The 25,196-nt window shown below is 42.4% G+C and overlaps 1 protein-coding gene across 3 annotated transcripts in view; it reads left to right on the forward strand.

Moving 5' to 3' along the window:
- The window catches only part of Jhy (junctional cadherin complex regulator), a 63,716-nt gene that overhangs the window by 21,767 nt on the left and 16,753 nt on the right, over window positions 1-25,196 (forward strand). For 2 of the 3 annotated variants that reach the window (XM_029560132.1, XM_008826027.3), the window contains exons 4-5: window positions 15,755-15,868; window positions 23,297-23,955. In XM_029560132.1, the coding sequence (XP_029415992.1) occupies window positions 15,755-15,868; window positions 23,297-23,955 (773 nt within the window). Of the gene's footprint in view, window positions 1-15,754; window positions 15,923-23,296; window positions 23,956-25,196 lie in introns of those variants that run through there. The other variant, XM_029560134.1, reaches the window with a different exon arrangement.

The raw sequence follows: 25,196 nt of genomic DNA on the forward strand, positions 1-25,196 counted from the left end.
ATGTAAAGGAAATCGGGGCTGGAGAGATGGCTCAGCAGTTAAGAGCACTGACTGCTATTGCAGAGGACCCAGGTTCAATTCCCAGCACCCATATGGCAGCTATGAACCATCCTTAACTCCAGTTCCAGGGGTATCCGAAGCCCTCTTCTTATCTCCGCAGCATTGCATGACATGGGTGCACTCACATACATGCAGGCAATACACTCATATGCATAGAATAAAAATAATAAATTTTTTTAAAAAAAATGTAAAGGAAATCAGCAGTGAAAATGTCTATAGCTAGTCATCCCTCCAAGTCTAGGGTAATGGTTTTCAATACTGTTTTGCTTTGTTTTCTTTTCTGTTTTGGCACAGAGTCCTGCTCTGTAGCTCAAGCTGGTGTAACACTTGTGGCAACCTCACAGCCATCATCCTGCCTCAACCTCTTGAGTGCTGGGCAGTGTTGAATGGGTCAGCGACAGTTCCTGTTGAATGAACAAATGTCAATTACCATAACACAGCCAGAAAACTCAGTTTTAATTTTTTTGAAACAGGGACTTACTATGTAGATCAGACTGGCCTTAAGCTCACAGAGACCCTCTGCCTCCTGAGTACTGGAATTAAAAGCTTGTGTCATCACATCCAGCAACAGATTTAAATTTTAATATATCATTTGTCACAAACACCCAGGCCCAGCTGAACCTAACAAAGTGAAAAGGTAATTGTTTGGGAGGATTCTAGAATAAGTCTAAGTGTACATGTATTTCGGCATGGTGTTAGGGGGTATTGCTTGCTTCTTTGGTTTGGGGTCCTTTTGAGAAAGCATATTGCTCTAGAGCCCAATCTACCCTTAAACTCAGTGCTCCTGCCTCAGCCTCCTGAATGCTGGACTTATAGGTGTGTAGGACCAGGCCTGATTCAACTGGGTTTGTTTTTTGATTGTTTGTTTGTTTGTTTGTTTTAATGAAAGTTGGAAAGCTTATTAAGTTCATATAAAAATAGGCAAGCATCATAAAGAAAGCTCTGGAAATCAAGACTAATTAATGGTGGGGCTAGGGAGATGACTCAGTGGGTGTTTGCTCTGTAAGCATGAGGACCTGAGTTCAAATCCCTAGCACCTGTATTATAAAACCAGGCATGATTATGTATGCCTGTAACTCCAGCACTGGGGGTTAACCACTGGGTGGGGTACAGAGACAGGCAAGAGGTTGCTGCTGCCAGTGTAACCAAAATGTCAAGCTTGTGGGTCAGTGAGAGACCCTCTCTTAAAGCGAAAGTCATGTTCTGGCCTCTGCATGTGCATACATAGGCGCATGCACCCACACACTCGTGTGCATGCACACACATACACACAAAAAAATATAATGAGAAATCAGCCCTACTAGATGACATAGTGTATTATAAAACCTGAATAGTCAAATAATAGGGGAATATAGAATACATATATGGACAGAAAAATAGAGTAATAGAAATGGAACCAAATGACATATGGGGATAGCTATGAGACACCATAATTTGATAAAGACAGTTCTGGAGTATTCAAAATTAGCAACCTGAGGTAACCATCAGAAAAAATACCAAATTGGATCCATAGTATTCCAGTTAAATTCCAAGTAGATAAAATATCTAATCATTAAAAATAAATTTAAAATTCTAGAAAAAAACATAGATTCTTTTGAAATATTTTATTTTTATTATTTAATTATTTTTATTTTATGTGTATGCGATGTAAGTACACCTTAGAAGAGGGCATCAGATCCCCTGGAGCTGGAATTATGGATAGTTGCTAGCTGCCATGAGACCTGAACCTGGGCCTGTGCAAGAGCGGTCAGTGCTCTTAACCACTGAGCCATCTCTCCAGACCCAGGAAGATTCTTTTAAGACCTTGAAATGTTTTGAAATCTAAAACCTCTAAGCAATTGATAATTTGACTTTGTATATATCAAAAACATTTACCAGAGAAAAACATAAGCAAATCAAAACATTCCTAATTCATAGCACAAACAAAATTCTATCTCTAATATAGAAAGGCTTCCTCCATATCAATAAGCAAAAGACTAAAATCCCAATAGAAAAATACACAAAAGATATGAACAGACAAGTCACAGAAAAATTAATGTGTGTTGCTATTGAGCATATGGCAAGATCTTCATTATCAGTCATTATAAGAGAAAAGCAAATTAATTTTCTATTCATTTTCATGGTATAGTTAATAACCAGTGAACCTGTTGGTGAAAAATGTACCAAGATGATGCCAGAAAGCGAATGAATTGGTGTAGCCAGAATAAAGGACATTGTAAGATACACTTCCGCTGCCTGAGAAGGTGAAACCTAATGGCTGAAGGCAGCCATGTTGGTCGGCTCTGCCCTCTGCTCGCTGGCTGACATTGGGCAGGTTATTAAACAGCTTTCTCATCTACAAAAGATAATAGCAGTGTTTTCTCCATAGGGCTGTTAAGAGTATCAAATGGGCTGCTGAACGTTTAGATTGGTACCTGGCTCGACATACATGCTACACATGTTTTGCAATTAGCATTTTTATTTGACCCAAATACTCCATTCTTAGCAATTTGTGCTAGATAGATGTGTGCAGTTTTAAAATAACAAGTGTGTAAGATTATTCATTCCAGCCTTCTTTGTGACATCAAAAGATCAGACATCACCCAAATATCTATCATTGGGGGGGTAGTTAGATAAGTTATGCTGCATCCGCACGATAGAGGTTGAGCTAGAGCACAGTGCTGTTCAGAAAATGAAGGCACACTCTGCAAAATACTATGGACTGTTTAACAGGATTTATTAGTGAAAGAAATTCAAGGAGTGGAACAAATATAAACAGTAAGACAAAAAAATAACAGAAGGAATGAAAATGCATATGAGCTGGAAAGTTGGCACCCACCAGGAATCCTGCACATGAGATTGTAAGTGCCAGGTCAGCCTGGCTATGTGATGAGACTTTTTTAGGGTATCCACAACAAATCTGGAAGATTACCTTAGTGATTAATAAAGAGGAGTGGGAGGGGAATGGGCCTGAACACAGCTTCCCACTTTGTAATTTTTAAATATCTGGTTTTGTTTGTTTGATGTTTTTGGGGGGCGGGGGGTGGATTGTTTTTGTTTGTCTGTCTTTGAGACAAGTTCTTACTAGGTAACCCTGGTTGCCTGGAAACTCACTATATAGACCAGGCTGACCTTGAATACACAGTTTCACCTGCCTCTGCCTCAGAAGTGCTGGGATTAAAGGTGTGCGCCACCATGCCCAGCTACGTCTGTTATTTTTGGACTATGCTTATATGTAATATCTTTTTAAAAATTAAACCAAAAATAGCAACAAATGTGGGTCAGGGTGGGCTAGGGCTATAGCTCAGTTTGTAAAGTATTTGTGTGGCATGAATGAAGCCCCAAGTGATTCCCAGTACCCCGTAAATCAGGCCAGGCAGCACATGATTGTTATCCTAGCACTTGGAAGGATCAGAAGTTCAAGGTCATTCTTGGCTACATAGTGAGTTGAAGCCTGGCCTGGCATACATGTAACCCTATCTGGCCTGAGTTTACACACACACACACACACACACACACACACAAATGAATGAGTCAGGAGTTGTGGTGCACACTTTTAATCCCAACACTTGGGAGGCAGAGGCAGGTAGATCTTTGTGAATTTAAGTTCAGCCTGGTCTACATAGTGAATTCTAGGGCTACAGAGTAAGTCTTTTTCCCAAAAAAGGGAAGGGGGTGATGCACGTACAGCATACCCATAGCAGCAGCCATGAAAAAGTTCATGCCCTGGGCCTGCAAACAGTCACCTAAACTGTTATGTTATGCTTGGACGTCGTGGTTCAGAACGGAGCCATTGGCCTTAAAGTCATTTGTCCCACAGACTTCTTGCTGTTTTTCATAGAACTGTTGATTACACATTTTAATATACTTTAAATATCTGATAATTCTTAAACATATGACATAAGAAGCTTGGAACTGATGTGAGAACCAGCACACACTAGAGGGCACCTGAGCATCACGGTCCAGCCTCAGCTCTGCTGGTGACCATTATACATGATTTGCTCAGTAGCCAAAAGTATTTGTCTGAAACTCATTAGCATCTGAGTCAAATTTATGACCTACCATTAAAGTAAATTGTGTTTTGAAATGAACTACCCTTCTATCTTAGTTTTAATAGACTTTGAAGATGAAGGTGAAATTTCGTATGAGTTCAAAAGAGCTGTAAGTGCCTTATACGTGGTTTTTGGCTCTTTCCTACTAATTTCTTGAAAAGAAATTATAGGTATTTTACAATTGTAAGGTTATGCAATTGCCTATAGTCTTCAAGACAATGCAAAGCCATAAATAGAATCCAGTGTCCAGATCCACTCTCCACTATGTGGATCAGAGACAAAAGGCCAATCAGTCAACAGTGTTTATTGAGCTCCAACTGCGTTCAAGGTTCTCTTCTCTGTGCTCAAGATGTAGCAGAAAATATGACATGCCAGCACCTATCTGTCCAGGAGCTTGTTTTCCATTCTGCATCACAGACAAGAGCAAATAACACCTCAGGGGCCTGAATAGACTTTATTTACTGAGGTCATGAGGAGTGTAACTGGTCAGTGAGGGATTCCGGGAAGGCCTCTCTGGAGGTATCATTTGAGTTGAGATGTGGAAGAATGAGTCCAAATCAGAAACACATCTGGGCTCTGAGAAGAACGTTGGCTGGCCTGCCTTGGTGGTAGTAGCCTGCCTTGGTGGTAGTAGCCTGCCTTGATGGTTGTAGCCTGCCTTGGTGGTAGTATCCTTGCGTGGGAACAACAGAACAAGACAGTGGGGTTGGGGGGAGCGTGTGGACAACGGACTGAACACTGTGAACACTGGCTAGGAAGTCAGTTAATTGAGGATTAAATCCTGCTTCTCCAACATAGGACTTGCTAGGTATTTCAGCAAGTGACTCCTTGAAACTTTATCTTGCTCTTATCAACTTCTGCCTTGGAAGGCTATTTGGAAAATTTGTAAAGCCCCTTCTGTATGGCAGACCCTCAGGAAAGAGAAGTTATTAGGGCTGAAGAGATGGCTCAGTCAGCAAGCAAAAGGACGTGAGTTTCAGCACATGAGAAAAAAAGCAAACTTGGCATGGTGGCACATGCTTGTAATCCCAGTGCTGGGGAGAGGGACAGGCAGGACAGGCAGATCCCCGGAGCTCACTGGCCAGCAGCCTAGCCTAATTGGTGACTTCCAGGCCAGTGAAAGCCCTTGCCTCAAAAAAAAAAAAAAAAAAAAAAAAAAAAAAAGAAAAAGAAAAAAAGTAGACCACCAGGGCTGGAGAGATGGCTCAGTGGGTAAGAATGCTGGCTGTTCTTGTAGAAGACCCAGGTTCAGTTTCCAGAACCCACATGGTAGCTAACAACCACCCATGACTCCAGGTCCAGGGGATCTGATGCCTTCTTCTGACCTCCATGGGCATTGTACATATGAATGCATTTACATATATGCTGTCAAAACACCCATACTCAAAAAATTAGTTGTTTTCAAATAAAGGCAGATGCCTGAGAATTGATACACCTGAGGTTGTCCTCCTGCCTCCACGTTACACTCTCACATGTACCCACACATGCACACGTGTGTACCCACCACACAAAGGAAAGCTAGTCTCACCAATAGGCATTCCTCGAACCACAGGAAAGGAAAGGAAGGGAAGGGAAGGGAAGGGAAGGGAAGGGAAGGGGAGGGAAGGGGTGGGGAGGGAAGGGAAGGGAAGGGAAGGGAAGGGAAGGACTTAGGAAAAGGGCCCTCCTAAATGACTTTTTTTCTTTCTCCAACTTTCATGCCTCAAAATAGAAGAGATACACCCTCAAGTAGAATAAAGACACAATATGGCCGAAAGGGTTTACCCGCACTGTGCTCATGTAGGATGTCACTCCTGTTCTATGAGAAGGCTCTTCAGACACAGTCTACAAAGGAGGTCTGTTTTAGTCAGAATTTTTGCCATTGCTACTGTGACAAAATACCTGAGAGAAAACAACCTAAGGGAAGAAATATTTATATGGAACCAAGGTTTCAGTCCATCTTGGTGGAGAGGGTATGGCAGAACAGTTCATTTTATGGTGACCAGGAGGTTGAGGAGAGAGGTGAGAAGAGAGAGGGGAGAGAGGAGACAGAAAGAGAGAGAGAGAGAGAGAGAGAGAGAGAGAGAGAGAGAGAGAGAGAGCCCTTTTATTCTATCCAGGCTCCCAGCCTGAGGAATCAAAATACCATACTCAGGGCCAGTCTGTCCCTCTTGGCCAGTCCTCTCTGGAAATGCTGTCCCCCTGATAGTCTCCAGTCAATCAAACTCTGCCCCATGGATTCATAACCCTACAGTCTTTTTAAAATTGCATTTGTTTAACTACAGGGAGACCCTGTCTCAAAAAGACAAAAAAAAATTGAATTTCTTTATTTATATTTGGGACACACACACACACACGCACACACACACACACACACACACACACACACCTCTGTGTGCATGTGGAAGTCAGAGGACAACTTGTAGAAATCAGTTCTCTCCTTCCACCCTGTGAATCCCAGGGAACCAAACTCAGGTCTTTAGGCTTGGGGGCAAGTGCCTTTACCTGTTGGCATCACACCAGCCTGCAAACCTACAGTCTTACATCTATCTGGTTGGCACATTTCTTTAATGTTTGCTCAGATACTACTCTGAATATCTGAGCTTTGAGGTAAAGAACTTATGAACAACTTTGGAGCATGTACACAGTAACTTTTATTTTAAAATATAATTTTATATCATAACCCTTTCAATAGTTCCTCTACTCAATTCTGTCTTCTCTGTAGTCTTCTTGGCTACAAATCTGATTATATCAATATGTGACTTCTTGTTATCTTGAAGATAAAATTCAAACCCTGATGATATAGAAAAGTCCTTTGTGATTTGGTCCCTCCTGTCCCTTTGGCCTCTTTGTCTGTCCCTGCACCTTTGCAGCCCATCCTCCAGCCATACTCTGGAAACTCAGCAACCCCCAGCCTGTCCACTGGGCTCCCCTTATTCTCTGTTCCTGGCCCATTCTTTCCTGGCTTATTTTCTTGGAAAACCTTACCTTCTAAGCACAAATGTCTCTGCCTTATAAAAACATGTGGACATCCCCCCTCCCACTCCCTGCCTCACACCTGATCATCTGCCATAGAACCCATACCATTGCAGTGCACTGTCTTCTGTGTGCAGTTTCACACAGAAACTATGTGACTGTGAGCTCCTCAAGACCACGGACCAATCTCTGGATCCCCAAAGACTGGTACACAGAAAGCAGTGGCTAATATTTAATGAAGAAATTAATTTTAAGTACTTTTTCTTTGATTTAAATTTTGAGGTGGGAGGGCCGGGTGTGGTAGCACTTGCCTTTAATCCCAGCATTCAGGAGGCAGAGAGAGGCAGGTGGATCTCTGTGAGATCGAGGTCAGCCTAGTCTACATAGTGAGTTTCTAAGCTAGCTGTGGCTACAGAGAGACCCTGTCTCAAAAAAAAAAAAAAAAAAAAAAAAAACAAAAAACGATTGAGGTGGAGCAGATGGGAGAGCTGCTGTTGAACTGAACAAGGCAATTTGAAGTCAAAAGATCTGATTTGAGCCTCTTTGTTTTTAATTACATGTATTTATGTACTTTGTGTGTTTTTGTGTATGTGTGTAGGTGCATTTTTGCCATAGGGCACATGTAGAGGTCAGAGGACAACCTGTGGAAATTGGTTCTCTCCTACCAGGTGGGTCCCAGGGGTGGAGCTCAGGACATCAGGCTTGGTGGCAAGCCCATCCCTCTCACCCCCCCCACCTTTTAAAGTATATTTTTATTGAATTTTTATGGATTTCATACAATAATTCTTACTCATATATATCCCCCCTTCCATATCCACACCCCCCATAGCCCACCCATAGGACTTCATGCATTTTGTTGTATATGTTAAGGCCTATCGAGTCAAGTTTGTGTACCCAGATGTCCCTTGGTGTGAGTTCATCCACTGGAGCCTGTTCAATCTTAGAGTCGTCACTACCTTAAAAAAGGTCAACCTTCCCTCACCCAGCAGTGATCACTGTCATTAGTTCCTTGTATACATTACTTTTGGAAAGTTACAAAATCTTGCTAAGCCTTGTTTTTTCTCATTAAAATGAGGTTACAAATATTTGCTTTCTGGGGCTAGCAATGTACCTCACTTGGTAGAATGCCTGCCTAGTTTGACCCCCAGTAACATAAACCCAGCATGGTGATACACACTTGTTATCCCAGCACTTGGGAGGTTAAAGTCATCCTTGTCTATATAGAGATTTCAGGTCCAACCTACATGAGACTGTCTCAAAAAAAAAAAAAAGTTTTCTTGGCTTGAATTTACAGTTTCCTACTGGACAAGAGTGTTATCCAAATAGTATACTGCTCTTTTCCAGTTTTGAATTGAGAAAAAGTTTGGGTTGTCTGTAAGACTGAGCTTTATGTTTATCTAAATTACAACCATCTTTTTACAGCTATATCTGACTGGGAGCATGGAGTCCTCTCATAGAGGTCTTCCAGCTCGGTGCTTGTTTTTTTTCCCTACTTTATTATACTTGTAAAACTTATCCTTCTGAGGAGCAGGCACTCTGTAGCTATTCATTGATTGATAGATTTTCTTATTTTGTTCTATATCACCACAAGAGCACTTACTTATGACCATATAATTTCAATTGAACTTTATAGTTTTTTTCAATACAAGACATGTCTAAGGCATCCTTCTGTGGGCTGCTCAGCACTTAGTTGCTTGAACTACCAATTTGTATGATCCATAGAGTGACACTTCATTAGATCTTTGAGGCTGAAGAAGAATCCATAAAAAAGAAAACTTCCCACATAACTAATGCATGCCCTTTGGAAAGCTGGAGGTTTAACAAATGAATCATTATTAAGGATTGCTCATTTTTAAGCTTTCAACAATGCACCTAGCATAATGGATAATTCCATGCTGTCTTGCATGGGGCAGGTTGCACCTTTCTGAGAAGTCAATGAATGACCTTTCTGCCTTTTCATTAGATGACCCAGGCTGCCGTGAATCTGTGGTCATGTCAGGCTGCCGTTTGCCTTCCTCCTCCCGAGGAGCTTGTGGACCAGTGGGGAGAGGACATGCACAGTCTGAACCTACCTAGAACTGCTGCACAGGCTGAGCCCCACTAACCCCAAACTCCAAATCTGAAACATTCCAAAATCTGACACTTCTTGAGCCACCAACCAGATACAAGTAGAATATTCCATATGTGAGTCCCTTTGATGGGCAGAGAGGAGAAGACGAAAGGGGGAGGAAGGCGTGGGAAGAGAGGAAGAAATTGTAGGACGGGAGGGACAGTAGAATAGATAAATTCGTGTGTTCCTAGGGAGAAGTGAATCAGAGTACACCCGGTAAGCTTTGCCAGCGTGAGGGGAAATCTCCATTTAAAGTGAGTTGTAGGACAGCATCTCCCTAAGAAGAACATGGAGGGCATAGGAGAACACACCACACAAATATTTGGGGAAAGATGATTTCCTGAAAAGGGGATGACCATGCAAAGTTGAGGGGCTGAAGGGCCAGTGGGCCTGGGGCGCAGTGAGCAAGGGGAGTGGGATGGGAGAGAAGTCCTATTTCCACCTCATGTTGTTGGCAGTTCAACCCCTGGATTTGCTATAAACCACAAACCTGCCCAGATAATTCAGTAGATTAAAGAGCTGTCCATTGGTATCCATGGGAGTGCAGAGATTCTAGGACCCTCCACAGGTACTAATATCTAAGAGTTTGAGTCCCCTTTGCTTGATGGTATTTGCATAGAACCTGTGCATATCCTCCTGTGTCCTCTCAGTCGGCTCCCCTTAGTTATAACACCTCACACTATGTGAATAGCTATTGCATTGTTTCCGGAGTGCTGACAAGGGGGAAAGTCTGCACATGCTCAGTACTGGTGCTTCCCTCTCCCCCACATATTAAATTCATTGTCTTTGTTTATTGGGGTTTTTGTTTGTTTTGTGGTACTGTGGATTAAACCCAGGGCCTCACACATACTAGCAAGCATTCCACCACTGGATAGATGCCCCCTGCCCTGCTTGAATCCTTGGATATGAAATCTGTATACACTTCGCTGGTTGTATCCATTTGATGAAGATAAAAAGTTCAGTGAGCAGCATGGGCTGAATTCATCCTCTAGTCATGTTTGTTGCACATCTGTCTGCCGGGCACATTCAGAGACACATGAAGTACAGGCAAGTAGCCCCTGAGCTGTCCAATGAGGCAGCCCTGCACAGATCCCCTCCCTTCTCCTGCCATCCTGGAACTTCAGTAAAGAAAGGAAAAGAAACAGAAGCCAGCAGGGCGATGCATGCTAGGAAAGGGGACACTCAGAGCACGTCTGTGGCAGCATCTTTTGGGGACCAGGGAAGACTTCCTGGAGAAAGTTACATTTCACCAAGGTTAACACTACAAAGGATGACACAAGCCTGTAATCCCAGCTACTTCAGTGGCTGAAGCAAGAAGATGGTGAATTCATGTGAGTTCCCTCAAAGCAAATAACATACAGGCGGTAGAAAGGCAGAATGTAAGGGGGAACTGGGCAAAACCTGCAAGGATTACAGAGTTTAATATTAGCACATTTATCGAAGAATGTCTCCACATGTGTCTATGGAGATCCACTGTGTCACACACAGCTCTGGGTGAAGCTTCGTCTCTGCTTGCCACAGCACTCTGATTCTCTAAGAACCCAATGAGTTTCTTTGACAGAGAAGCAGCAGCCCAGTCTAGCTCAGCTGTACTCAATCTGAGTTGCTTTCCTACCTACAAACCCTCACTTCAAAGCAAGGAACATAATGTACAATTTTTTAATGGCTCTAGACCCAGGCACTCAGACTCTGCTCCGCGCCTTACCTCAGTGTAAACACCTAATCAAGATTGCCTGCGCTTCAACAATAGCAGCCAAATGCAATTCGAGAACCACAAGGCTTTGAAGTCCTCCCTGCAAAGGCCGGTTTTCTAGTCTGGGATAATGACATGCCATGATTGCTGTCTTTGTTGTATCTTTTCAGTAGAGAAGCAATTATAGGCCCCAATTTAACAGAATAGACATTACACAGCTTATGATGCTCAAAATGCAATTTCATTTGATCATTTTCTCGATTTGATTGGTATTAATAGAATGGTTCACCAAAAAAAAAAAAAAAAAATAGCTGGCAGGGGTTGTGTCCCACTCCACTTTCAAAGGGATAATGTAGAAGTATGCTCTACTTACCCAGCAAGCTCGCCAGGGTGAGTCAGCCCAGTTCCTCCAAAGTAGCATATGGATGGAAACATTGGGCATCCTTCACTCTCTGGTGGACAAAGCAGTGGACACTATATTTTTAATTCATAAAGTTTATGTCAAAACTACATAAGTGATCCATACTGCGATCGATGGAAAAATTAACATCACCGATGGTAAACCAAGCCAAAAAATAAGGAAAGTGCAGCTCCTGTATTCTACTTTGCATTTGTAAAGTCAGGGACTCTACCTCCAGTCACAGTTTGACTTCTCTCCTGCCTCCAAAGACTTAACCCCTTTGAGGTTAAAGACTGGCCCCTTGCCTGCTCAGGCAGCCCAGTGAGAAATGTTTTATGCCCTTGACCTTCAGACTTCCTCCAGTACAGAGTTGATTTTTTTTTTTAAGTGAGTCATGTTTCTGTTTCTGTTTAACATCAAACATTTGCAAGAGCCATGCATGGAACCCCAGCACTCAAGAGGCTTGAGGCAGCAGGATCGAGGCCAACCTGAGTTGCTACATGCAAGATCTGTCTCAAAAATGAAATAAAATAAACAACACACACACAAACCCTTTCCAATTATGCCAGTAAATGTTGCGAAACCCAGTATTTTGTGAATGTAGGGTGCTTCTGGGAGCAGCATCCTCAGAGGAGCCCACATGTAAATTTGGGAAATGGTTCTTGGCTTTTAGCGGGACAGAACTGGCGGTTGTGGCTGTAGACTTTACACTCTTCACTATGCCCGGTTTTCAGATTTGTAGAGACTAATCATTCACAACCTGGTGCTTATTTCTACTTACAAATGAAGAATTCCATGATCAAACAGTCTACCTTTACTTTATTCTCTCTCTCTCTCTCTCTCTCTCTCTCTCTCTCTCTCTCTCTCTCTCTGAGATGTGTGAGTGCTGGGCCACATGCATGCCACAGCAAGTGTGTGAGTGTGTGAGTGTGTGAAGGTCAGAGGAGAACTTTGTAGAGTTGTCTTCTTCCACCTTTACATGGGTTTCGGGAATTGAACTCAGGTTTGTCAGGCTTGCATGGCAAGGACTCTACTGACTGAGCCATCTCAGTGGCTCCAGATAAACCTTTGAGTATGTAAGATTCCATACTGGCTACCCGCCTTACTTGGTTTTTGTTTGTTTTGAGTGAGTGTGTGTGTGTGCGCGTGTGTGTGTGTGCGCGCACGCACGTGTGCGTGTGTGCAGTAACTGTGATGGTTATTCCAATGGACTTAGTAATGACAAGTCAGGAACATATAAGGTTAAACTCAAAATAAAGGAAACATGTTATCTTAGGGGAGCACACTGAATGGTAATGACTGAGGTTCTTTTGACTGTCAAGTTTTTACTTAGCCAATTAACACTCAACAAGTACATTTAATTCTTTCAGTATTAAACACTAGGCTTCACAAATCACACAAGCAACAGAGGGAGAATTTGAACCCAAGTGTGAAAGAGCCAGACCCTACATTCATTCAGTCTTGAACCTGGCCACCCCACCCTCTGCAGCCCACCACAGAAAATTTAACAAAATAAGTGCAAAGTCCTTCTACATTTTAAAACTAATTGCATCCATTCAGAATGGGAGAGTCATGACATTTGACAGGTAGGGAACCAGACAGTAACCACCAACCTGAGCAACGTGTCACAGGGAATGGCTGAGAAATCTTGAGACAGAAAAGTTAAGTTCTCTAAGGAAAAGGAGATACTTCTAAGTCTGTTGCTACCAGCATAAGGACGTTATCTGAAAAGGGGTTTACCCACCTTATTCCACAAGCAGAAGGGCAGAAATATGGAAAAATCATTTCTGTTCCTGTTGGAGCTTTCTGACATTAAGGCTGTGCTGTGATGGATGCTATATTCATTAAGTGCAAAACAGATCTTTTCTCCTCCTTAACCCAAGGAAGACCCTTACACATATCCTGCTCCTGACAAAGGCCACCCACCAGGAGAAAGGTCAGGTATGCAGCCAGAGTGGATGGATGAATGTCCACCAGCATCAGTATGGACATCCCAGATGTTGGAATGGGTTATCTTCAGGACCTTTTCCCACATGGCTACAGTTTTGTATAGCTCAGACACATGTTACTTGATATAAAATAAGCAGTGAATGAAGAGCTGTGTTAGTTGCTTTGCATAATTGTGACCAAAATATTTGAGAGAGCAACATGATCTTTTATTTTGGTTCATGGTTTCAAAGTGTTCACTCTGTGGTTATTTTGGCTCCATTGATTCTGGGTTGATAATGAGGCAGAATATCATGGCAGCAGCATGTAGAGGGAGAGGCTGTTCATTTCATGACAGCCAGGAAGCAAAGACTAAGGAAGGGACTAAAGACCAGGTGTAGCCTCCAAAGGCATACCCTGAGTGACCTACATTCTCCAACCATGATCCCACCTCCTAAAGTTTCCACCACCTCTCACTCCCCTTGCCTCAGCCTTGCAAGTGATGGATGATACCACCACCATGCCTGGCTATGAAATGGGCTTTGTCCCCCAGTGCCTGGAATGGACTCCCTCTCTTGAGGATGTTTACCAGGGAGCCCACAGACCCTCAAACAATACTGACCATTGTCCCTACTCTTGGTTACCCACCAGAACTCTAGTAAAGCCCTATTGTTGAAGACATTACATACATGAGCTGTCAAACAAACAAGGAGAAATCAAGCTGGTACTGACCTCAAAGCTTCATCTCTACTGGCTAGCTTTCATAGTGCCAGAAGGTGCTATACTTCAGAAGATAAAAGTAATCATCAACCTTGCCCAGCTGTGAATCCTATTAGCTACAATAACAACTAGCCTGGCAAGATATGTCCACTGGTGCAGTACTGGCACAAATATGATGGAACTAACCAAACACTTTCTGCTTAGATTTAAGGGTCATTTCACAAGATGGAGTCCACACCTGATGCTGATATCAGGCCTAGGAAACTGTGACTTGACAGATCATAGGCCATAGGGGAGAACCTACTACTATTATTCTATTGAATGGAAAAGTAAACTGGCTCCTAATGACATATTGTTATACCCATAGATTAGTACAACTCTCAGCTCTCACCAGAGAAGCTACCTCATACACCAGATGACCCACAACTGGTCAGTGGGCAGAGAATGAGACTGTATGGTGCTTATCCCTGAATAGGACACCTATATCAAACTTCTGTCTGCCAAGGCTCAGTGATCATTGTAGAAGAGGGGGCAGAAAGATTGTAAGAGACAGATGTGGTGGATGACCACAAGGAAAGAGAGTTTTCCAGACACCTGGGCAGTTACTCATATGAACTCACAGCAATTGTGTCAGCATGCACAAGACCTCCGTAAGCTCAAGCTGGACAAAATCCAAGACAGAGGTGGGGAAGTGGGTAAGACGTCCAACCCTAGCTGAGGACTGTTGGAAACTGATAGCTACTGAGAAAGGGAGAGACAGTTTTCGTTAAGGGTGTGACACTGGGTTGGTTAACCAAGATCCAGTGGATGGACCCAACTGAAGGACATTTGTCATTTGTGGACACAAGTTAGACTCAATGGGCTTCTATATGTATATGTATAAATAGAGTACATGGAGTCAGGTGTGGGGTACTAAGGGGGTATGCAGATTGGGGACAAAGTCTGAATATGATCAAATTTTCAAAAATTCAATAAAATATTTTAAATGGGCTATGTCAGATGATTTTGCTCAACTGTGTGAGCACATTTAAAGTAAGCTAGGCTAGCTGTCATATTGGGTAGGTTAGGTATATTAAATGCATTATTTGACTTATAATGGGATTATTGGGGCCCCATTGTAAGTCAAAAAGCACAGGTATGATGTCATTTATCGTGACTCTTCTGCCAAGATCAAATGTTACCTGCTGTAGCCTGTTCAAATAACTGTTCTGAAGTTAGGTCTCCTGACTATGTATGGGACATTTAAATAAGGAGTACTTAGACCTAAACACATCAATTTTCTTCTCATACCTGCAATAGGAAATGTTTATTCCTATCTTCCTTGGGAGCAATCTAGGTCCTGGTAATGATTTTGAGCTCAAATATTTGAGCTCATGTATTGGTCCCTATCTGATGGTGTTATTGGGGGAATGATGGGACTTTCAGGCACTGGGGACTAGCTAGAGTAAGTAGGTCATAAGGGTTTCCCCTTGAAGAGTATATTGGGACACCAGCCCCTTCCTCTGTGTCCTTTGCTTCTTGTCTGCTGGAAGGTAAGCAACTTTGCTCCCACTGTAATAGTCTGCCTCACCCCAGGCCCCAGAGCAATAGAGCTAAGTGATCATGGGCTTAGCCCTCTGCAACCATGCACCAAAATAGATGCTCCTCCTTTTAGATAGCTTATCTTCTATCACAGTGATAGAAAGTTGACTGACATCATCCCTGAGGACTAAAGCAATGGACCCTTGAGATAAACTGAACAGAAAACCTGCTTTTGCCAGATCTCTTTGTAGAGAACACAGACTTGAGCGAATGAACATGAAGGAAATCTGCTTAGTGTGCAATACACACTTCACATGCTATGTGTTTTACTCTCCTAGATCGCCTACCCCACCAAAGTAACTGGCAAGATGACTGCCCAGAATGACAGAGAGGTGGAAAATGTGGCCATGGATCCTGAGGACAAGTGGCATCAGAGGGCACAACAGCTCAAGGTTACCTGCTAGACTGCATGTTAAGTGTGCTTCAAGTGATACTGCTACATATAAGTAATGTTTGTCACTGAGGTCTTGTCATTTAAGGGCTGATTTTTGTTGTTGTTATTGTTTTCATTTGGTTGGTTGATTTTTGTTTGGGGAGCTTTGGACAAAACCTTGTACCTCATGTATGCTATGCAAACATTCTACCACCGAGCTACACCTCCAGCACAGATCCATAAAATTTATTTTTATTTATTTTTACGTGTATGTGTGCACGCACATGTACAAAAAGTGCAGGCACCCACAGAAGGCAGAAGTATCAGATCCCCCAGGAACTAGAGTTACAGGTAGCTGTAAGCCACCCCATGTGGTTCTGGGGAATTGAACTCTAGAAGAGTCTTAAGTGCTGAGCCATCTCTCCAGCCCCTTGAGAGTTGATTTTGTGTTTAGAATAGTTACCCAGCATCCTATGCTGATGACTGGCTTCTGCCCAGAGGAGCCATGACTTGAATGCTTGCTCAGCCAACAACCCTACCTGTTTTTCCAAAGGTCCTGTTTCCTAGACCATCATCATTTCACACGTCAAATGTATAGAGTCAAAACCTGTCACAGGAGGAAGGGATGGGAGACATGCAGGGGAAAAATCTGTTTCCTTTGGGAGTTGGCAGCTACCAGTATCCCTAGGACACTGTCCCTAAAGATAGATGGGAGTCCCCAGAGCCTCACTGAGCCTCGTTTACAGAATGAGCAAGCTTACCAACTGGTAATTTAGTATAATGACATCCTTTTGTCCATGGGTAATCATAAGTATAATTTGTGGCCTGGGGGTACTAAATTTGCGCCCATTATCTCTGAAAGAAATAGAAGGAAAAAAAAAAAAAAAACAGTAGTAGCTAGTCTTTTCCTAAGTAGGTGTATAGAGTTATATGAAATCATTCTTGGTACAGGGTCTATCCCTGCTTAAGAATGCACAAATCCTATGAAATCACCAAGCCTACAGAGCCTTGAATTCACATAGATCCACCTGTTTCCACCTCCAACTTGCTGGAATTAAAGGCTTGTACCAGTATGCCTGGCCTGAAACGTTTTTTTCTTAAAAGATTTTTTTTTTCAAAGCGTCCATAGATCCTCAGTAAATGTACCCCAACAACAAATAACTTGAACTAAGAATATATTTTTATGTGGAATTAAAATAATTTACACAACAGATGTCTGTTGAGTACCTCCTACCTTCCAGGCATCACAGGTTAGGTGTTTGGCCCAAGAGTTGAAGTTAGAAACCAGATGGCTGCATGTGGTAACACATACCTGTAATCTCAATACTTAGGAGACTAAGGCAAGGGGATTGACGGTTCAAGGTCAGTCTGGGCTGCAATATCCTGTCTCAAAGAACAAAACGAAACAAAAACAACTAACTAGCAACTATTTTAAAAACTCAACATAATAAACAAAACTGTGGAAATACTCCCCTTCCTTCTAAGCATTCAAAACTTAAGCAGGGAGGGTTAGTTATGTAATCACAAGAGTAGTAACATGGAAGTAGGTGTGAGATGCAGTGAAACTAAGGAACAGCTGCTTCTGTCCTGTGAGATTGGAGCATCCTCAGAAGAGGCGGAACCCAAGCTGACCCAGGAAGGATGAGCCATAGGGTACCAGGCAGACAAAGGGGCAAGAAAATATAGGTGTGGAAGAAAATATAGCAAGTACAGTATGTGCTGAGAATTAAATATATCAGTCACTAAAAGAAGAAAGACAAGGGATGGTGTGGGTGGGGCTGGACAGGCTAGATAGTGGCCTGATTAAGAAAGAATTCTTTAGGTCAGTCAAAAAGTTTTCAGAGCCAGGCATGATGGTGTACAATGCCTTTAATCCTAGCACTCAGGAGGCAGACACAGATGAATCTCAGTAAGACCCAGGCCAGCCTGGTCTATATAGCAAGTTCCAATTCAGCTGTGACTACAGGGAGACCCTGTCTCAAAAAGATGAAAAAAAATCTTTTTAGATTTTTGTCCTATGGAGAGAGAGGGAGCCATTGACAAATTCTGAGAAGATGAATGACATGATCAGACTTACCTGTTAGGATAATCATTTGGTCTATAGTCTAAGAGATCGGATGGAAGGGAATAAGATCAAAGAGAGAGCAAAACCAGTAAGGTGGCCTTTCTGTATGGTGGTAGGAAAATGAGATGTGGCCATGCTTTCTGACTTGGTCATCGACTCTACATACTGTTACCAGACTTCTCCACGTGCAATGGCTCTTACCCTACCCACTGAATCTTGCAAGTCAGGGCATCACCTCGTCCCCTCCCCCAGCCCTGTGCAATGATGATTAGGAGGTAGAATCAACTAACTTGGCTGTTACTTCAGTAGAAGAGGCAGGGGCTGAGGACTATTTCTGAGTGTCTGGTTAGCAGTACCAAGGCCACCAAGGGAGAGAGAAGGAGGGCTTCCGGTGCTGAGAGTGACAGGGAGAAAGGCAGGCCAGAAAAGGGCCTGGTGTCAAGTTTAAGATGCTACAGGAAGGAAGACATCTGACATGGAACTCAGGAGACGAATCTGGGTTGGCCGTGTGCACTTGCATCATGAGCCCTTCCTGATGGCCTGAAGCAGTAGAGGGTGCTGAGAGGACCGGAAAATTTGAAGGAACTTCCAAATAAAAAGGTAGAGAAAACAGCAGCATAGGTCTTAGCCACTGGGATAGTGGCCTGAGTAGAGCCATTCCCATGTGTGCTGGGAATGGACCCCATGCGTGCTGGGAATGGACCCCATGCTGCAGGGTACAGACATGGGAACAAGAGATAAGAATGGAGACCAGAGCACAGCCCTGCCAAAATGCTTGGCTGCGAGCTGAGAGATAGATAGGATTTAACTAGAGTGGGAATCTGTGAGGGCTCCATTCTTTTTTTTCTTTTCCAAAGGAAAGATGAAACACATACACATGCTGAAAAGAATGACAAACTAGAGATAGGACAAGGGAAAGCAGACAGCATGCCTGAGACAATTTAAGCCCCAGCACTTGCACTTTTAAAACCCTGGGGTTAAGGCTGAGAAGAATGCCCCACCCAGTATGGACAATCTTTTAACACTATGCAAGAAATAAACATTGCAAATGGATGTCATACATTTATACAATGAATTTCAGTCATTTTCACACACACACACACACACACACACACACACACACACACACCTATTCCCCTCATCCTCTTTCCTCTTCCTGTCACTGGAACCCTTCTCAACATGTCCCCTCCTGCCTCCTGTCTTCTTTTTGTGTATGGCTCACTTAGTGTAGGGTTTTCTGCTTGCAGGTAGGAGGTTATTTACTGGAGCAAGGGCAACTTACAAGTGGCTACACTCCTGAAAAAAAAATGACATTCCCTCCCCCAACAACCATAATTGCCAATAGTCCCTCAGGGAGGGGTCAGGTCTGGTAGTCCCTTCCCCCATCCATGATGAAATGTTAAGGGGCCAATCTTGTCCTGGCCTTGTGCAGCTAACCACAGCTGCACTGAGTTCATGAATGCAGTGACTGTGTCACATCCAGACATCTTTTTGCTGCACATGTCCCCCATCCTCTGGTTCTTAGGTCCTTTCTACCTCCTCTTACTCAGTGTTCCCTTAGTCTCCGAACATCGTCATTTTTATGAGAGATTTTTGAACGTGCCTAAGATCTTTACTTCATACTTAATCCTTCTTCCTTGAACTTTTCCCAGATCTTATTGACCTAAGTCCTTCTGTGCTCTCCTGTGAATCCTCACAGGCTTCATAAGTCCTATTTCAACGATGTGCCCAGACTGAATGCACAGGTTACTCAGGAGCCATGCAGGACAGTGTGAGGTAACACATCCCAGGCAGAAGACTCTATCCAAGTTTCCTAGTCTGCTTGAGCTACTTACTATAACCAACACCACAGATGAAGTGGCTTATAAATAGCAGAAATTATTTCTTACAGTTCTTGAGGCCAAAAACAATCCCAAATCAAGAGCTACTAGGTTTGGCATACAGTGAGAGCTTTCTTCCGGAAGCACAGGGTGAAGAGCTTCCTTGAACTTGTTTTGTAAGAGAACTCACTAATTCCATTCAGGAAGGCTCTCCCCTATGTCCTAGACACATCCTAAAAGACTCCACCTTTTAATACCATCACCTTGGAGGTTAAGATTTAGCATATAAATTTGGAGGGGAGACAAAAGCATTCAAACCATAGCTCCAGGTGAGGAGCGTATTGTCAATAGCAAAAATAGAGAATTCTTCAACCAAGTAAGCACTCCAAAGGATGGCATAGGATGCTTTCTTTCTTAACACTCTAGAGTAACTCTGGACTTTCCATCTGCTCCCCCTCCCCCCAAAAGGCTCATAGGGCCTTTCACTAATCAGAGTCCCTGTAACCAGCTCCTGAGTGATTTCTCCACCTTTCCAAAGATCTGTGGATTTGGTCTCACCTTCAACACCATCAACAGATCTATGTTGCTTCTAATCATTTGAATAGAGTTCTTCCATACTGACAATTCGAGATAGAGTTAGTACTATGCTTGAAGTTTTCTGAATAATATCAGATGGTATTGTCACCCAAGTTCATTCTTTGTTGTTAGTGAACACAGAAGAACAATGGAACAGAATAGAAATTTCTCCAGGTCAGAGGTGATCTTGGAGACCAGGTATAAAAGTCCCAGGACTCCAAAGCTGAGCCAGGGCAGCTAAGAGCAACAGTGGCCTTTATGTTAAAGTAGATGAGTGTCTGGCTAGGGTAAGAGTGTACGTCCTGCTTTCTGCTTATAACATGAGCAGGAGTGTCGTAAGACAGAAGTGGTCAGATGCTGCCTTTCACAGAGTTGGATGGCACAGTATGGATGAACATTGATGACTAGGGATGAGTCTCCCTATAGAATTGTCATCTCAGCTTTAGGCATCGAGATTTTCCAGCTCTGACACTCCACGTGGGACATTAAGCAGTTAGTCTGAGTGCATGGAGAGTAAACCAATTGCCAGCGTGGGTAACAAAAGAACCCCAGTGGGAGCCGGATGAAATAGAGGATTTCAGTGCTGATGGAGATTAAACAGCCTGAGAATGGCTTTGTATATTAACTTCAGGGAACTCAGGTCTCACCACCTAAAGAGTCACACCTGATGCCTCAATTGTAGCATAATAAATCTCCAGTAAGCGGCACAGCTCAAGTAGGCTACTTGGAAGGTGAGAGAAATCACATCAAGCCCATAAATTTCTTCCTTTCAGAAATGCCATCTCTGGGCACTTACCTGTGTATGAGTAACGGATTTAACACTCCAGACAATTGAAGTTTCATAAACCAATGAGTCCTTGGCCTTTGTTGACAGACCACCTGTGCCAAGGGCTGCTAGGATGAGTCAGCAGCAGAGGTGACAGCTTATCTAGAATCAAGTGACAACCTGGAATTTTGGACTGGTTCCTCCCAAAAGGAATTTCTCATGGGCTTGTTCTTTTTTTAGTGCTGATAAAGAGAGAAAACAGAGGAAATGTAAGTCAAGTAGCAGCAGAAAGGCTCCCTAGCCCCTTATTCCTCTAAGGATTGAAAGGTTGAAAAAATATTACAAAGAATGCCGTGATTGATCAGTATTAATTAGCATGTATAGATCATAGCAAAGAGAGGCTTGTTTGATCATCAGCAGTAAAGACAGCCATGAAAAGAGCTGTTGTGTTTTGGAAACACACCTGTAAGATTATAAAATAGCAATTTCTGGGCTAGCAAGATGGTTCAGCAGGTACCTGCCACCAAGTCTGATGACTTGAGTTTGATCTCCAGGACTCACATGGTAGAAGGAGACAACCAATTCCTCTGACCTCCATACACTCACTGTGGCACATGTGTGCACACACAAAATAAGTGATTAAAAATTTTAATAACAATATTTTTCTGAGTTCACTACAAGGAAGAATGCATTTGAGGTCATATATCAGCAAGACCTTTTTACTCATGTTCTGCCGTACAACTCAGTATACTGCATGGAAGAAAGAATGTCTCCTCTGATTATAGAAGAAAAGATTTGGGTTTCTTGTTGCTGTTGATGGGGTTTTGAGGGGAGGTTTGGAACACTGCAGGTGAAAAAGTAAAAGTTTATCGGAGTCAGTCAGAGCTCGGCCAGTCCCCTGAAAGCTCAAATTCCAAAGGAAACATGCTACAATTCAAATATAAGCAGTTCTTCACTTAAAAATCCAATATAGCAAACAATGCCGCATGTCACTGTTTTCAGTTTAACATTCTCAACCTTATCACTCTAATGTGATTTCATTAGGAACTAAACAACACTCATCATTATTCAAGAATATGATGAGTCTTACAGATTGTCTCAGAAAAGTGAAAAAAAAAGGCTAAAATCGTATCAGAATAATGCTTTCTTGCTTTGTTACAACTTTAAACAATCTGAACAAATGCATGCTTTACTTAGCTTGGGGAAGTTTTTTGCTTCCAATGATCTACCTAATTGATGTATTTTCAATTAACATTGCATATATATGGGCTATAAAGGGCTCATTTTATATTTGTGTCCAGAAAGGAATTAATACGTCACAGTTAAATAACACATGGATGCATATCATGGTCAGCTTACTGTTTCAATAAGCATTTAATCGTTCTTTCCAAAAGCCTCAGCTCAGCTAGCTTCTCACAAAGTAATAAGTGCTCTATTCCTTGGTAAATATTCCTAAATGGTTATACAGTAGAATATAGTGTATATAATAGATACATAATGTATCCATTATACCGCAAGTACATTTTGTTGTTATTGGACTTTGTAAAGCATAAAGACTGTTCTGAAATGAAAATCCTTTCCCCCAGATGTTTGATTGCCTAAGTACAGGCTATATTAAGGGGCAGTAAGCAAAACAATCCTTGTGGTTTCACAGATGTCTATTGCAGCCCTGACTCCTTTATAATCCTCTGAATAAGATCTAATTTGTTTCAGCTGGCAGAGAGGTCATTTCTGGTTTCTGACCTGTATGAGTAACCAGAGCTGATGGTCTGACTGTGTTTCATATTGAACTTCTACTTGGTTGGTAAAGCAAACCTCTGGTGTTTTCTGGATGGGAGTTTGAACTCTTCATCTAGTTAAAATAAACATGCATCTATTAATGTAGATTTATGTTTTCTTGGTGCTTCTCTTTGAAGGTTAGGCTTCCTCTCTGCCCCCACTCTTCATTTGGGGGTGGAGACATTTCCCTGCACAGCTTATAAGCCAAGGATTTGTCCTTAGTACAAAGACTTTCAATGTCTTTGGCGCTCATGATCTTAGCATTTCCTCAGTCATTCACCTTCCACTCCAAAATTAGGAAGGGACCCTCTGTAGTCTATCCTTTTCAGTCCCATGCTCACTTTCCTAGACATCGCAACTCCCAGTTTGAAAAAGCGTTCATTCAAAATTTATGAAGACTGCCCATCTTCTGATTGTACCTTAATCATAATGTCTTTTCAGAATTACCAGCAACACTGGTCTCAATATGAAGATTCAAAGTCAAACAATGTCCCAAGAGGTCAGTCTTCTGATGCAACCAACGGCCAGCAACTTTCTAGAAGACCAGCCAAGTCCAGGGTTCGGAAACAGCGTAAACAGCAGGATGGACTGAAGTCCCTTATAACCAAAGAGCTCCTTGTCAGTCAAAGAAATCAGCATAATGCTCTTCAACAGCAACAAAACCAAGCCCAGCCTATGGATGCCTCAGAAAAGCATAGGCCAGTTGCACATACAAACACTTCTAACAGCAATTTGCAAGTCTCCAGTACACTTACCCACAATCCGAAAGTAGCATCCAATATATTTGCCCAACCCACACAGATTTTTGACAAAGTATTATATAAAAACTCTATTGGACATGACTCGGGGCTAAATGTTCATAAAAGAAGAGGACACAGACAAAAAGAAGAGAAAAGATTTTCGTATCCGCAGCAACTGGTCTATACTCTTTCCGATATGGATTTGAACAGTCTTAATGAACTTTCTAACAGACAAGCATCTCTCAGTCAGAAAGACCCTCAGCATGATTACGATGTGAACACACACAGAGCAGCTAAAAACAAGAAGCAACTTAAACAGCCGCACGCAGAGATGAAATATAAAAACTTAGAAATTCTATGGTAAGGATTCCCTTTTCTTTTATTTAACTTTAAATTTTTTAAATTTATTTTTATTATTGCGTGTGTGTGTGTGTGTGTGTGTGTGTGTGTGCAGGCCATACACGGTGCATGGTGCAGAGGACAACTCTAGGATTCAAGGATTAAACTCAGGTCATTAAGCTTGCAAGCCAAGTGCTTTTACCCCCTGAACCATCTCACCAACCCAGAATTCCCTTCCAGAGTAGAAATAAAGAGCTCCTGGAGAGAGAGAAGGGGACAGAGGAGTCTCTGAGGTGATCAGATGAGAGGAAAAACTCAGCTTTACCTCCAGTTCCTGATAATTGTTGCTGTCTTTCTCTCCCTCTTCCCTCTCTTCTCCACTGTTTCTCTTGTATTTAAATTAGAAGTTGAAGTGAGGGCCTTTCTACTGACCAGCTTTCCTTTCCCAACCAAAACAAACCAGTGTGTTTGAAGAGATTCAAGTAATGTTTGGAGAAAAACAGTTACCTCCAGCCCTGTAAAGTAAGGAAATAATTTAAAATTCAGAAAGATATGTATGCATAAAGATATCATCTATAGAAATGACCTAAAAGTCTTTTTTTTTTAATTTTATGTGTGTGTGTGTGTGTGTGTGTGTGTGTGTGTGTGTGTATTGCTGCATGTATGCAAGTGCACCTGTGTCATGCAGTGCCCACGGAGGACAGAAGAGAGCATTGGATCCCCTGGAACTAGAATTACAGATAGTTGTTAGCCACCATGTGGGTGCTGGTATTCAAACCCAGGTCTTCTGCAAGAACAGCCAGTGCTCTTAACCACTGAGTCATCTCTCCAGCCCAGTGAACTAAAAGTCTTAACAGTGGGGTAATGCTTAGGTAAATTGTGATATTTAATACCCTATACCCATTAAAAATTATGTCTATAAGGAAATGTTGGTATAAAAAGAAGTTAATAAAGTACTAGATTATACCCAAGGAGTGTACACTGACCTTTGCCAACATGGGTACTGAGGGAACATATACCAAAACGTCAGTAATGGTTGTCTCCGACAAAAAGAATTGAGGTTATTTTTTAATATTTTATTTATTATTTTTATTTTTATGTGTATGCATGTATTGCCTGCATGTAGGTAAGTGTACCCGTGTCGTGCAATACCTGCGAAGGACAGAAGAGGCTTTCTGATCCCCTGGAACTGGAGTTACAGATGGTTGTTAGCTTCCATGTGGGTACTGAGATTCGAACCTGGGTCTTCTGCAAGAACAGTC

This window comes from Nannospalax galili, unplaced genomic scaffold (genome assembly GCF_000622305.1).
Source record: "Nannospalax galili isolate Female #2095 unplaced genomic scaffold, S.galili_v1.0 scaffold229, whole genome shotgun sequence".
NCBI classification, from domain to species: domain Eukaryota; kingdom Metazoa; phylum Chordata; class Mammalia; order Rodentia; family Spalacidae; genus Nannospalax; species Nannospalax galili.